This window comes from Amphiprion ocellaris, chromosome 10, assembly GCF_022539595.1.
Source record: "Amphiprion ocellaris isolate individual 3 ecotype Okinawa chromosome 10, ASM2253959v1, whole genome shotgun sequence".
In the NCBI taxonomy this organism is placed as follows: Eukaryota; Metazoa; Chordata; class Actinopteri; family Pomacentridae; genus Amphiprion; species Amphiprion ocellaris.
Window position 1 is genome coordinate 11,129,630 of NC_072775.1, and position 15,773 is coordinate 11,145,402.

At 38.1% G+C, this 15,773-nt stretch overlaps 1 protein-coding gene across 1 annotated transcript; it reads left to right on the forward strand.

The window, feature by feature from the left end:
• The first annotated feature begins 887 nt into the window (after positions 1-887).
• asip2b (agouti signaling protein, nonagouti homolog (mouse) 2b) lies at positions 888-15,384 on the forward strand. The gene is made up of 4 exons (XM_035957004.2): positions 888-1,038; positions 1,137-1,268; positions 12,095-12,168; positions 14,598-15,384. The coding sequence occupies exons 2-4, from the start codon at positions 1,160-1,162 to the stop codon at positions 14,763-14,765; spliced, it is 351 nt and encodes a 116-aa protein (XP_035812897.1). The 5' UTR covers positions 888-1,038; positions 1,137-1,159; the 3' UTR covers positions 14,766-15,384.
• Positions 15,385-15,773: the final 389 nt, after the last annotated feature.

Here is a 15,773-nt window from a genome sequence, read left to right on the forward strand (position 1 = left end):
AAGTGAAAATGTTTTTATTTTGCAGATATTTGTCATTATTTGCACCATTTGAGTAGCAGAATTACCACAGATGAGATTAGGAACACTCTTTGAAATGCTAAATAATTTTCAGACCTTCTTCAGATTAAAATATCTCCTTCAGACCATGAGTAGAGCTTGCTGGTTATGTTGACCAGTGCTGAGGAAACAATATTCACTTTGCTGGTTGTTGCTGGAGAGTCTTAATGTTGGTTGAGTTAAACCAGCAGGTAGAAATGGAAATCAGTAACTTCTTTAACCCTTGTGTCGTCCGGGTCAAAATTGACCCGTTTTAAAGTTTGAAAATGTGGAAAAAATATATATTTTCACAGTGAAACTTCTGATGTCCACATTTTCAACATTTTTTGGAAATCTTTGAACATTTTTTGGTGGAAAAAAAGAAATGTTAAAAATGTTTCTTAAGAATATTCACACAAAAAATCAACCTAAATCCAGCGAATTTCGCTGGATTTTTTTTGTGAATGTTCTTAAAGAAAATATAATAAGTTTTACTGATATATATGTAATCACTTTAGATATTTTTATGATTTTGTTTGGAAGACTTTCACTCATTTTTTGAACATATTTACAAGAATTTTCTTGCCAAATTTGGGGGATTTAAAAAAAAAAAAACTTTTAAGGGAAAGTTTTAAGTAATTATTGGAATTTTCTTCCTGAAGGTTTTGCAAATTTTCAGAAATTTGGGGAATTTTTTTTGCTGAATTTTTGGATTTCTTTCAGACAAGGAAACAATACTTTTTGGTGCCCGTAAATGAGGACAGCAGGAGGGTTAATTAGTGAAAATGGACCAGGGGACAGGGGAGGGAGATGTCTGCCTTGGGGCCATTAACTGCTGCCTTTTCCAGCCTATTCTCCTATCAGTGAGAGTGATCGGCTCTCCAGCTTCATCTCCTGCGGCGCTCAGTCCGTCGTGTCGGGGGGCGGCGCGTCCAGCTCGGGGTGGTTCAGTGGAGCCTCCTCACAGACGCACAACCTGACCGAGGATTTACTGAGCAACAAGTACGAGAGTCGTGGATTTCTTTCCCCCCCCCCCTTCTTCTTCTTCTTCCCACAGTTTTTCTTATGAATATGTGACTGATTTTCGCTGTCATCTGCAGATCTTACCATCACCATCATCATCATGTGGAAGATCTCCGGCAAACACTTGTTGTGCTTCTTGCTGCTCGTCTTCCCGCTGAGCTGGGCAGAGGACACGAAGAAAGATGCGAGGAAGACTGAGAACGCCACAGGTGAGGATTGAACCATCTACGGTACTCATGGGGACGTTTATTGTGAATACGTTTTGTTTCTGTGCTGTGAGTCTAAAAGGCTGCAGCGTCACTGAAACTGCTGCAGCCTCTGATATGAAAGGAGACTCTGGGTAAATAATGCATGTGGACATCACAAGATCAAATCTGATCTGTGCACAATTATCTGAGGCACCAGTACACTAAAAGAAAAACGCAAATAAATCCAATCAAGAGAGACAAATGGAGAGACAGAAATGTATTTGTGCAATTAATCATTTATGTTACCGAGTTATGTACAATAAATTGAATTTAGAACAACAGCATATACAGTACTTTCTATCCAAACCTTTTATTCCAGGCTGTGCATGTATTATACTAATAGGCTTGATTTATAGGACTTGATTAATAACTTTATTGGCAGCAAATGTGATTATATTATTCATATTATTGTGATCTAAATTCAAAAAGTTTGACATATTTGTTACATGCTCTTATTGTGGAGACTGTTTGAGAGGACTTTAAACAATACATTCACAAACCCCAGACTTTCCTCAGATCAACTGTGGATTGTATTTTTGTACAGAATGAGGACTGGAGTTTGTCTCCCAGCACTTACTTTAGAAGTACGTCAATGTCTGACATAAATAAGAGAATGACGCAAGAAACTAAATCCGTGTTCAGTGGTCGTAGGAAACTTTGCTGTTTTCCTCCAGTATTGACCAATGAAGAACTTTACGCTTGAGTATCTTATTGAAGAATTGCAACAGAGTATAAGGAGCATATACTGTAATAGCTGAATGGTTTGTTAACGTATTTAATGGTAAGTTATCAATTAACATTACACTAGTTCACACGTCTGAGTAGATTCTTTGTCATCCAAGTCATGGTAAGTAAATTCTTGTTTATTTCTTGAAGACATTTCACCTTCATCCAAGAGGCTTCTTCAGTTTTAAAACTGATTGATGGGGAGTTCCAGCTATTTATTGTTATGCCCAAATCCTTGTTTGTAAAACTGCCAGGTGAGGAGTGACTCAAGGTGTTAATACTGGTGTTTGGGTGAGAATCTCAAGCCTACGTTACCTGATAAATGGTGTCATCGAAGCCCACACTTGCAGATGAATAACTACAGTTTGATTCCTACCACCTGCTGGAACATAAGCTGAGGAACAACAGAACTTTACAGCACAGGGTCTGGGAAGAAAGCAGTCCTTATCCATCTTTCAGAACTCATTAAGCCTCTTGGATGAAGATAAATGTCTTCAAAAAGTCTTTAGTTGTAGATATTCAATGATAGTGACTTGACATAATGTCAATATAATTTGAGTGCATTAACTCGCCTGTAAACATGATTTCTGCTTGTTGGTGTTTTCCATTTGAACTGGGAAGTCAGAAGTTTTGTGCTTAAAATTTCAACTAGAACATCAGCTGTAGTCGACTCAGAAAGTTGAAAGAACCTCAGCTCACCTCATCATTAGTGGCAGGTGTGGTAATATATTGTTTATTAGCATTTCTGTCTCAATAAATCACTGCTCCACACATTACTGTCCAACTGCTATCTGGGGACATGAGGCTAACTGCTAACAATGGCTAACCTGAAAACAAAGGTTGTACTAGAACACGGTCAGCTTTGGTGCGACATCATTCCCAACTCTGACTTCTAACTTCTGAGATAAAATGGAGTCATGTGAGATAGATTTTCAATAGTGCGAGGAAAAAACAGTCTCTATCATCTCACACTTGTGTTCAGTGTGTTTGAAAGCATCTGACACATGGTCCAGTAGATGTGAAGCAGCATTACTGTTCATCTTAAGCTCTCACATTACTTACGTAGTGAACGAATGTCTCGTATTTACCCCACCGAGCCCTGGGGGAAATACTCGGCTGGTTAGCTGCCAGTTGCTCCATTATTTACATCAACAGAAAAAAAATGGAAAAAGTACACAAAGTATGAATTGGACTGCAGAAAATCAACCATGTATTATTTTAATGCAAAAAATGTAGAAAGGTCAGCAGTTCAGATCTTGACATGGGCAGGATTTGATATACAATGAAGTGCTTCATTGCCCAGAAGGTCGATGATGATTCCCCTGAAAAATGAGTGTTTCAAGTAAACAAGGAGAGGTACAGACCGCTGGCAAGAAACGCAATGAAATTAGATGCTTCTACACTGGGGATCTGGGAATATGTTTTGTTTTTCAGGGCCGCTAAGGCAGATTTCTTGCAGCATTATTTGTTGTTTTTTTCCTTAATAGGTTAGATGGCTGTGCTTCTTGGTCAGGTTTTGCAGATGTGTCTGTCAGTTAGAGCAGAGTGTTAAAATTTGTCTTCCATTAGAAATATTTTACGGAGCTCTAAAGTTTAGAAGAGTCAGCATTTTTAGTGTAACAGAAAAACTGGACACGCTTGTTTAACCCTCCTGTCGTCCTGCGGGTCAAAATTGACCCGTTTTAACGTTTGAAAATGTGGGGGAAAAAAATATATTTTCACAGTGAAACTTCTGATGTCCACATTTTCAACATTTTTGAGAAATCTTTGAACATTTTTTGGTGGGAAAAAAAATGTTAAAAATGTTTCTTAAGAACATTCACAAAAAAATCAACCAAAATCCAGTGAAATTCGCTGGATTTTGGTTGACTTTTTTGTGAATGTTCCTAAAGAAAATATTACAAGTTTTACTGATATATGTACTCACTTTAGATATTTTTAGGATTTTTTTGGAAGATTTTTAATCATTTTTTGAAAGTATTTACAAGAAAATTCTTGCCACATTTGAGGGATTTTCTAAAAATAAATTTTTCAAAGGAAACTTGTAAGGAATTATTGGAATTTTCTTCCTGAAAGTTTTGCAAATTTTCAGACATTTGGGTAATTTTTTTGCTGAATTTTTGGATTTTTTTCAGACAAGGAAACAATATTTTTTGGTGCCCGGACAACAGGAGGGTTAAGATGTTTAATACATCTTGTTGAGCAGATGGACCTTTTCTGTTTGGAACAGCCTCCCAGAAAAGGATCAAATCTGATCTGAACAGGACGTTGTATACAGTATGGTGAAATGTGATTGGTTTTAGAACACAAACATATAATTCAAATATTGAAATGTGATTGGCTAAAGGTGGGGATAAACCGTGGTTTAGACTTAGTTCTCCCATTAGTTGGTGCACAGATATGTCTGTATCTCTTATCACATGATTCATCCAATCCCCAGGAGCTGCACCCTGTAAGAGGAACCCTCCTGTAAACTTTTCCTCGCTTTCTACCAGTTAGTATTATTCCATTGTTAGCTGAGATGTGATGTAGCCATTAGTGGTATTTCATAGGAAGGATCATTATGGTTTCCACCCTTAAACAACCTTGAGTTAGCAGTTTCATTAGTTACATTATAAGGAAATAGGAATATGCTGTGTATCAAAGCCAAAACTCTATATTTGTTAGTGTGTGTGCACGTGTAGAAGAAGAAACATTTTTTGTAAGCGGATGCAACTTTCCAGCCTGACCTGTCTGTGTCCATCAGAGCCTGGAGTTAGTGCTTAGCTCCATCTCTCTCTACACTCATATGTAATATCAATTTCAGTGTTCAGTTAGTAGTACCTAAAAACATAAATCCTAACAAACTTCAGAGGTATCTTCTACCTTAACTGCCAAATCACAGTTCCATTAATTCATCAGAATGCCAAATATCTTACACTGAGAACTGGTTGATCCTTATTCTACACAGGTCCATGGCAATTGAGCAATGAACATCCAGTCAAAGAGTTGATTCTGATTTTGTCAAGAGGAAACGATGCAAGTGGCTTTTAAAGAGGGTTCAGTGTTAATCGGTGGATATTAGGAGCACATGTACCAGTTATAAAAGCTGCTTTGAGCAGGAACATTGAGTTCTAAAGTGAGATCTGTATTTAGATATGTGGGAAAGACGTCAGCAAACAGGGTTTAGAAATTGTTTGACACATTTGATGACCGTGGTGCTTGTACATTGCTAGTCAAAAGTTTGGACGCACTTTCTCATTCAATGCTCTTTACTTATTTCTATTATTTTCTACATTGTAGATTAATACTGAAGATTAATACATTTTTGTTTACAACATATTTCGCTAAGTTTTATTTTTAGTTTTGATGTCTTCAATATTAATCTACAATGTATAAAATAATTTTAAAAAAACACTGAATGAGAAGGCGTGTCCAAACTTTTGACTGGTAGCGTACATTAGTGCCATATGTAAAGGAAAAACAGGAGAGCCAGTGACTGAGGATGTCAGTGCAGGATGTGATCAGACTGTCAGCAGGAACACTGTCCTCACAATTACATAGAGATGGATGTTAGAGCAGGCTGGCATCACATAAAGCCGTCATTACAAAGATGAATGCGCAAAAACCACTGAGAGGTGAAAAAAGTAATATGGTCGGATGAGTGATCTTTTATCATGTTCTTGACAAGTGGATGACTGCATGTGTGGCACCAAGAGCAGCACAGATCTGAACCTTTGAGGGGATTCCATTCTGGTGAAGGTGGTCTTCTCCAGGATGACAGTGTTTCCATCCAAAGGGTACAAGGATTCACTGAATGCTTTGAGTAAATCCCATGGTTTGGCCTTTGAGGTCATTGCCAATCAGTCAGATTTAATTTCTATAACCTTTTCATACAACGGATGGAAATAAGCACTTGTGCTAAATTTGGCTTATTTACTGCAACTTTGCGTAAACTTATGAGATTGTATGTTCACTAATATGCACTATCCAAGCAAAAAACAAGTGAAATGTAGCATAAAGTGCTTTACAGATGAGCAGAATAAAAATAAAACAACATTACAAACAACCTTCCACTTCCAACATCGCGTTACAAATGAAGGACTCAAAAGCACAGCGATTGTAGAACTGAGGAAGCGTGATCCTAAATAACATATGCAATGAGGAAACACCAGAGGATATAAAATAAAATATCAGTTGTTAAATTCCTCTTAGGGGCTAGCACTTTTGCTTTGCAGCTAGAAGATCCCTGGTTCATGCCCGATCTTTCTGCATGGAGTTTGCATGTTCTCCCTGTGCATGTGTGGTTTTCTCCAGGTTCTCTGACTTCCTACCACAGTCCAAAAACATGCTGAGATTAATTGGTAACTCTAAATTGTCCGTAGGTGTGAATGTGAGTGTGCTTGTTTGTTTGTATGTGTCACCCTGTGATAGACCAGTGACCTGTGCAGAGTGTCCCCTGCCTTCACCCTAAGTCAGCTGGGATAGACTTCAGCTCCCCGCGAACCTAATGAGGATTAAATGGTAAATAGATAATGGATAGATGGAAATTCCTGTTATTAGATCTCAGCTTAGTTAAACTTCTCGGAAATTTCCGACCGATGTGTTAGACAACACTCTCCACCACCATCTTCAAAAACATCAAATGAGCTAATATTTTTTCAAAGAATGTTGTTCATTCCTTCAGTATGGTTCCAGAGATTTGGAGAATCGATGCCACGGTGAATTGAAGCAAGCTGACGACAGCCTTGCAGATGACTGTGGCCCAAAGCCAAGAGGGAGGGTCCATGTGAAAGTCTATTCGGCTGCAAAATTACTGACTTGAAACACTTCCAACACAATTTTTATGTGTTTCTATATAAATATGTGTTGAAAACACATTTCACTCTGTTATTCTGCTCCTTGCTCCTCTGCTGTTAGTATGAAAATGATGTGGCCAAAACACGTGGCTGACCAGATGTACAGAGGACACGTGCTGTGGACTATTTAGGTCTAAATGCTGAGTTACTACTGATCAGGGGATCGAAAAAGAAAAGCTGGGATAAAGAAAGAATGATAAAATAAGGAGAGGCAATGGCCACATTTTAGTACCAGGAAGCACAATATGCCTATAGTTATTTACAGTCTAGTAAGTAAAACGTTTCTGGCTTAACCTTCAAGTAACATCAGTATGTTTACGTTTACAAGAAAAAATCTGCTGCAGTGCCTTTATACAAGTATTATACTGCAACCTACCAATTCTTACAGTTAATGAACTGTGATCAACAAGAAAATAACCAGACTGTTTCTATATCATCCTCTATCAGACCCAGAGCGAGTTTCTGCAGATTTAATGTTGGAGATACATTAAGCAGCACAAGAGAATAAACACCTGGTCTATAAAATGAGTCCTGACTATGAAAATATGAAGAAGGCTGACAGGGAGAAAAGTTTTTTTGTAACAATTTCTTGTCGCTTCTTCATTAGATCATTTTTTTTTCTCCTGTTTTGTTGTTACTGTCACAGTCTAATTTGATAGAACCTTTTTTGAAAGAACTGATTCGACCTTTTGAGCTTTATAATCACAGTGGTGGTTATTTAACACTTGGAAATGGTTGTTAGGGACACCATCTCTGTCACTGCAAGGGTAATGGCACAGAGCTTATTTGAAACTGATTGTGTTGGTCTTAGAGATAATGCTTGCTTGGTGTGAATGAGGGGAAAAGTTTGAAACATGTTCTTCTCCTGTCCATAATTCCACATTTCTGACCTGTCCAGCAGCACATGGTGGCCCAACACCTTTCTAAGACACTCGATGGTGGTGTTTTGAGAAAGTTGTGTTTTAAAGGAGTTGATCAAAACACGGACGAGAGCTTCAGTATCAGCAGGTGGAGAGGCATAAAATATCACAGAGATGTACGGAGGTATCTAAGGTTTAAAGATCTGGTCAAAGATTAACCAAAGTGTTGAGCTGGACTGAAAGTTAAGGTGCAACAACTGTCAGTCAGGAGGCAAAAGGAAGAAAGAAAGCTGAGAAAGAGGAACTTTCATTTGTTGTCTTTGTGAACTTGTGTCCCGTCTAGATTGGGCTTTGAAGGCACCGATGCCGGAGGTGAGAAGTTTCACTTCAGTAAAGATTGTTTTGATTATCATCAAAAGAACATGAAGGCCTGCAGACGGGACAAGTCAAATCATTTTGGAGTCAAATCATTTTGATTTGTAGTGGAAGACTGACCATCTTAGCTGCTATTAAATCATTTTACTGCCTCGGCTTGGATACTGGTCCAGCTCCATATGTTTATGGGAACGTGCCAACGTGCTTCAAAGCAAATAATAGTCACTTATGTACATCTGGGATTTAGATATAGATCAAGCATGATAGAAAAAAGCAATACCCCACCTGCTTTTTGTTGCACATACTGTCTTAACTGCGATTTGGCAGTAAAACTATTGATTAGCCACACCCATTCCAAATTTGTGAAGCAGAAGTGCAAAGAAGAAAAAAAAAATGAGTCACTGGTCCAAAAACTAAATCAATTTCAGACGACAAACACTTACTAATTTTTTCATATAATTTCACAATATATACACAAAAATAAATTTTTTGAACACATTTAAGCACAACAGAAGCCACTTAATTATTTTAAATGATAAATGACATGGGGACAGGACCGATCAGGATCTAACTGCTCTATTAGCTGCTGAGATATTTTTATTTTTATGTTGGTAAAGTAGTAGTTTGATTATCTTCACACTTGGACAGAATTTTCAGTGTTTAGGAAATCATGAATAACTCAATAATTAGCTGTTTGAACAGTTTGATAAGGTGCTATTAATTTAGATTTAATCTTGTGTTTAAGTGTGTAATTATTGTGTGTGATACATCATTTCATGTTCTGTCCAATCTCACATGCATAACAAATAGATGTATCATGGCGCTCTCCTCAGTCCCGTCTTCAAAAAATTACAACCACTACACTGTCTTTTAAATCACCTTTTGAGGGAAATGTTTTTAAAATGTTGTTGCTTTACTGCTGCTCCTTTTCATCCAACCAATCCTGGTGGAGAAGCTTCAGACGTGCTTTTAAAAGCTCTTATTATTTTAACCTAATGTTTTCCTAAAACGTACCCAGGCAGTTTTTCTTCCTAAACCCAACCAAGGTTCTAACATGTAGTTATTATGAAAATGGGAGCCAAAGCTTGATACTAACCTAACAAGTGAAAATGAAACTTATGTTGAAGAATAATGTGAGAAAGTCCTGTTTCTGACTTATGCCACCATGTTACCTCCTTAAGGGCAATTAGTGCTGTCTGTGTCCATGTTATGTAAATCATTGTCATTAACCACATGATTGCAAGGGTCACCACGGACACCTCTGTGGACTTTCATGTTGGTGACTGCACCTGAAGGGAAAACAGAAGGTGCTTAAAGCCAATGCTTGTTTAGAGGAAAGACTGCAAGGAGATTCTTGGTTATCCATAATTCTATCATTCATCTCTGTGCGTGGACACAGTGCTACAGAACAATCTTGTTTGTTATGGGTTCTGTAAAGGGTTAGGGTTAGGGTCTTGAGACAATTTGAATTGTAATCAGCGCTCTATAAACTAGAAAAGCACTCAGAGAGCGCAGTACTCTGCCAAGGCTGCTCAGTTGACGTATCATTTTCGATGGATGAAATCTTCAATAAAAAATGACCTTGTGCAGAGTACAGACATGTGTTATGCATGTGCATGTTATGTATGGATACCAAATTGCATGTAAATTACTCTTACAAAGGTCTGTTGATCAGTTCATCACTTTTGGCAAGCCTTTGTTTTTCTAATGTTAAAATAACCGTTCCCTCCATGCTTTTATTTTGAAGACGTATTTTTAATGTTACAGGCTTTTATTTTGTCATTCCAGTGGCACAGGAAGTGTTTATCTAAGAAGCAGTTTCTTGACATGATGAAGGCGATGGCGAAAAGTGCGAAAATTCACATAAAGATGAAAGGAAACGGTTCTACACTGTTGCTGTCTAGCAAAGGATGTGTCTAAACTTATAAGCACCTAGCTGGAATGAGGACAAGCTCTTAAGGTGAAGAAATGAGTAAAGGACAGAAAGGTGAATTTGTGTTCAAAATAAGGCTGACGGCTGACCTTTACGGGTCTTGTGTGGTTTGCTACATCATGTGACCTAAATATGCAGTAATTGATGGGACTCAGAAACAGCCCACAGTTTAATCATTTGTTCCTTGTATGATTTCCAACTGATGAATCACAGTGAATTTGTAGTAGGATTGTAATCATGTGATCGTCAACAGGTAACTGACACAGTGTTCACTTGTTGTCATGGTTACAGCGATGCCATGTCGGCAGCTATATCTCGCAATGGGAAATCCTTAACAAAGCCGTGGATCCAGACTATAAGCCGCATCACTGCCAAAATCTAATCACTTGGTTCTTGTATGACTTCTGACCTTCCCTGAAAAATTCATCCAAATCCGTTAGTCCGTTTTTGAGTAATGTTTCACTCAGACAGACTCACTGTGATTCTCAGTATTATCTAGCAAGTATGAAACGGGCGAGATGTGAATCAGTAATTCATCTTGATTCCCACCGTGTGACAAGTGATACAGTAAGGATGAAGGAGTTATCACAAAGAATACAGTGAACAGAATTTGTATTTCTGTTTCAAGTAAGATTGAATCAGATGTTGAAAATGTTTTCCAGTAAAGTTACGTAAGGATGGACAGAACCAAATCATTTGCAAACATCTTCTGACGGTTAAAGCCAAGTACCCAGAGATTGTCCAGCTGTTTATAGTTAGCGGAGGCCTCACAAAGGTTCACCCACCTGATGACAGAATTTTTGTTCTCTGAGGACCTCCATATAGAAGAACCCAACTTTTTCAAATCAGTGATGCTGTATTTTCTTGCATTGTTCAGAAAGATTATGTACAGCTTCTGCAGCTATGGATGCTGTATTTCTGTAAGCATGCCAGCTTCTTTACCCTCTGATCAGCTGACAATGCACAGACCCTTCACCCACCCCTGCCTCCTCCTTGTGGGTGATGAGCCCATGTGTTTGCAACTGAATTCTGGCTGTTGTTTATTAGCAACTTGGCCTCATGGGTTCCAGCCAGACATTTACAAATTGAGGGAGGGGATCCCACTTTCTTTATGTCACCCGAGGTTAATGGGATGTGACCCTAAAATGCCAGTTTTTTAGAGGACAGCTGGTGAACAGATGAACAACCATCGACTAATGAATTGGTGTCATGTACTGGATACCAAATGCAAAGATAAATTGCAACCTCAAGGGAAAGCGTGGAGAGTTTTTAAAAACATTCTGGGAGTGGTGGGTCCACAACAAAGCCCTTCTTTTATTTTGAAATCAGTCTTGAATCCAGCTATCACGTGTTAGTCAGGCATGTGTGCTTGATGGTTGTTGCTGTCTTTTTTTTTTCCTTTTTGTTTGTTGTCTTGCCTGGGCTATTTCCTCTCTGCAACTGTCTTGTTCTGTGATTTAATTTAAAGTTCTGCATTGTTTTTATTGATTCCTTTTTATATGAATAGGCACACATGCTGAAGACAGGTCAGAGGTGCACTGTCGAGGCGTGGGTGGTAGGTGAAGGAAGGAAGTAGGGGTCTCCTGATCTGACATCTATGTAATTCTATTTTCATACATTGTTGCATCAATCAACTGAATGACTATTGTGTTGCAAAACCAATGAAGAGAGCATTAAAAAAGTGAAGCAGTGTGGACTGATTGAATGTCTTCCTGTGGAGGATGTCATCCACATCCAATCAGAAGAGCAGACAAAGAGCATCCATCTGGGAGCTTCATAGTATTTAATACATGTGTCCATCCTCTTCTGAGCCAAGTCCTGTTCGCAATCAAGTTTTGACCTGATAGAACATTGAAAGCAAACTAAACAATAAGCTTCTTTCTTGCTTGATCTTCATGTGTAACGAAAGAACAACCTCTTGTAGGTCTGAAGAGATTCTGGTAAGGAATTTTCCTCTTCTTGGCCAGAGCCACTGCACTGATTTCCACTGAAAAAGAGTATAGAGCTAATCAAAATAAGAAATGTTGATTCAGTCTCATCCTCTGTTAATTACAGTTTTTGGCCAAGTGAAGAGCAGACGGCTGTTTGCAAGGCAAAAGATTTCTCCACCTCAACAAAATCAAAATCTTGTGAGTATTCATCTTTCTGCTTCGTTATATGATGCATCTATATGTATGTCTGTAAGTGTATGTTCACACTCTTTTCTGTGAGAGCTGGAAATGTGAAGTGTTTGACTGTAATTTTACCAGCTGCTGGCAGTTTTATTTATGTGCATTTTCCAGTCCAAATATTCCCCTTAAATTTCTCCCAAAGGAACTGCAGAATCAGAAAAACACTTTAAAAAAAAAAAAAAAAAAAAAAACATCTTTGACAGCAGCTCCATTTCCTTCTTCCATTTTGGAAAATGGTTGCTTCAGGCGTTTATTCCACATATTTTTCTGTCACTGAAAATTACATTTTTAATACCTTCTCTTCATACTTACGATAAACCTTTATTTATACAGCGATTCAAACATTTACATGTTTCTAGTATTTCTGTAGTAAGATTGTTTAGGTGATTAACCTTTAAAGAACATAATTTTTACAGATTTCGTGGCAATACAAAACATTATTTCTATTCCAAAGGATGCAGTCCTTGTGATATTCTTCTACATTTTTTTTCATTACATTTTCAGTTTCTTAGATGGATTGTCATTGTGTGTCAAATTCAAAAACATTCATGTTGATTACTATTTATGTGCAAGGTCAAGACTTGCCACTTAAGGAATCTTAACTGAAATCTATGGGTGAATTCTGTAACACCAAAAATGATGGCTGTGTCTGACCCCTCCCCCCAAGATAGCCAATCATCTGCTTTGTAACAGTCAAACCAGGAAACATCCAATCAGTCAACAATGTTGTGAAATTGTGTGTATATGTGGCAGAAGCATAATCTCCAGAATTAAAAAAATGACTTTTTAAACCTTATTTTGAGGCAAAGTCACCAAAACTTTAAAGCATCGGCTTTGAGTGGAGATTTAATATGTATTTTTTATGTCTAGGTGAGGATGCAAATACCTATTTACAGCTATATTCTCAATCATTCAGACAGGAGCCTGGTCTTCAAATAACTACATGGGAGTGTTACCGAGTGACTGCTGGGTGGTGAGACTTGCCTTCAAGGTCTTTAACTCTACCCAGTTTTCACTATGTTGTCAGATTTCTCAGCAAATAAAAATGTCCTTTTATCACCTTATAAAGTTGATATGACCCATATGTTGGCACATAGTCGATTATTTACACTTCAAGTAGACACATAGCAACATTAGCATTAATTTGGAGTCTAGCTGCCTGTTAAATATAAGTCTTGTTTCCTTACCTTTTTGTTTTTAGCTCTGTTTTGGTCCCAAACCAAAACCAGTTATATGTGTCCCGTTAGCTATTAAAGCTCCATCAGGTTCTCAAGCACGTTGCCAACTTTGACTGCTTGCTGTTGAGTGCTGGGTTTGTAGATTACAACAGTTCCATCTTAACTTTTTTTTAAAAAATTAAAAGCAGCTGCTAGACTTTAGTGAGATTTGCAAGATCACATTACAAGAGAGTCTATCCTGCCAGGTTTTAAGCTATGTTCTAGTGTCCCATCCATAAGTCTGTTTGTTTTTGTTGTTAGTCTGAAACTGTACTTGAAAATAGATAAATCCTCATCCACAGGTGACCCATAGGTTTCTTAAAAAACTATTTTGAACTTCTGTGTAGTGGCTCCAGCCAGGACATCTTGGCAGTGCCTGACTCCACATAACTCCCAGTTAATCCAAAGATGAGCAAAGAGCTGGAGCTGAACTGGTCCATGGACCGTCCTGTGATGGTGCCCAAAGCAGCCACATCCTTAATCATGCATAACTTTAAGCCTGAATACAATTATAACTGCTGAGTTATTTAAAAATTCACTGTGGTACATTTGTCACGAATAAGGAAATTAGCTATACAGACCAACACTGTTTTTTGTACCAGATTGTAAACATGTTTATTTCTCCTGCAAAGTTGGACATTTTAACATGAAGGTCAATGAGGACTGACTCACTTTTGGAGGAAGCATCAAGTGGCCATTGAAGGAACTGCAATTTTTTTTGCACTTCTGTGTTGGCTTCATTTGTAACCTCCTCAAGTTGCCACTGTAGCCCATGACAGACAAATAGTTAATTGGATCAAGTGTTCTGAGAAAGTGGGTGAGCCTTTCCTTATAGTTTTTTAAGGAGGACTTTTCCGATGGTTCTGTGTAACAAGCATTTGAAAAAAGGTGCTGAATAAAACAGTAGGAGTGAATCAAGACAGTAGAATTACAGGCCTCTGAAACAGAGCTGACCATGAGCTGAAAGACACTAAAATGCTCTGTAGAGGTGAATAATCGATCTCTTCCAAAGAGAAAATAGCAATTTAAACCACTGTGTACTTAATATAACTCATTAGTGCAGCTTTTACTTACCTTCTCTGTATTTAACGGCGCTACGATTTAAATAGCTCATTGGGGATTTTAATTGCTTTTCCATTTCTGTGGATTCTGTCTCTGCTGGTGTTTTAGAAGCACAAATCAAACGTCATGGCTCCTGCACGTCGCTGCGGCCGCTTGATGGAAAGCTGCTCCTCGCATGTTCCGTGCTGCGACCCCTGCGCCTCCTGCCGCTGTCGACTCTTCAATACCATCTGCCACTGCTGGAGGATGAACCCCCTGTGCTTAAAGAAGACCTAGACAGGACACCCAGACGTGCACACTGATACGTGCACAAATACACAGCAGCAGACATATAGACACAGAGGTATTTCCATATATTGCCTTCTGGCTTGTTGGTTTTCCTCTTCGGCAGTGCAAGGGCAGTTTCAGTTCATATTATTACAGTTCAGAGTAAGCTACTACACAGACTGATGGAACAAGAGAAAGCTCTTCTTTGTGAGGCAAGAATCTTAAAAAAACAACAAAAACAACGTAGTCTTAACCTACATACTGTAGTTGGGTTTATCTGTAGATGTGACACAGTTTGGGTGACATGCTTTTTCCTTCATGTAGACATAAATATGTGTATCACATTTTAACTGTGTGTTATGCCTCGGGCAATCCCTGCACTATCGCTGCTTTGGAATATATTTATAATTTCTATTCTCTATTATCCATGCTAATCATGTAGGGGCATCGGTTGTTGGATTTACATTTTAAAAAATGTGGATAAATGTCCTGTTATGTAAACAATGCATTGAAGAATACATATACATGAGTCCCAGTTGTGAAATCACCAGTTATCCGTGTGTGGATTTATGAGCTGAAGTGTGTTTCTATTTTTGCTATTATATAAATACTGTGTGATATAAACTTATATTATTCTTGATTTTTTTTTTCAGTTTGATTGTCCTAAAATCTTTGAAACAGCATAAAGACAAGCCATTTAAATGTTGATGAATAGGAAGGAATAAGATTTACTTCAGGAGATGTGGAATGCAAGATTAAGTATAGGCAAAGAAAATCAAAGTTAGTCTGAAAACATTTGTTGGCGGCTATCTTGTGGATAACCAAGGGTTCAACATGCTTTGGAAACTTTTCTTGGACACATTACACGAAAAGCAGAAAGATAATTAACATTACGCTGCTTGTACTGTGTGTTTCCTGTAAAAACATGCATAAACACACGTTGATACTAGTCTGTGTGAATTCTGCAGTTAAGCAGTTTTGCATCTCCTGAATCCCTTCCAGGAAATCTTTGTTTCT

Bases quoted from the DNA above. Each gene is read 5' to 3' on its own strand.
- asip2b (XM_035957004.2), top strand. From the start codon at position 1,160: ATGTGGAAGATCTCCGGCAAACACTTGTTGTGCTTCTTGCTGCTCGTC. The intron at 1,269-12,094 runs GTGAGGATTGAA...TGTTAATTACAG, and splicing joins GAAGACTGAGAACGCCACAG to TTTTTGGCCAAGTGAAGAGC. The intron at 12,169-14,597 runs GTGAGTATTCAT...CTGGTGTTTTAG, and splicing joins CTCAACAAAATCAAAATCTT to AAGCACAAATCAAACGTCAT.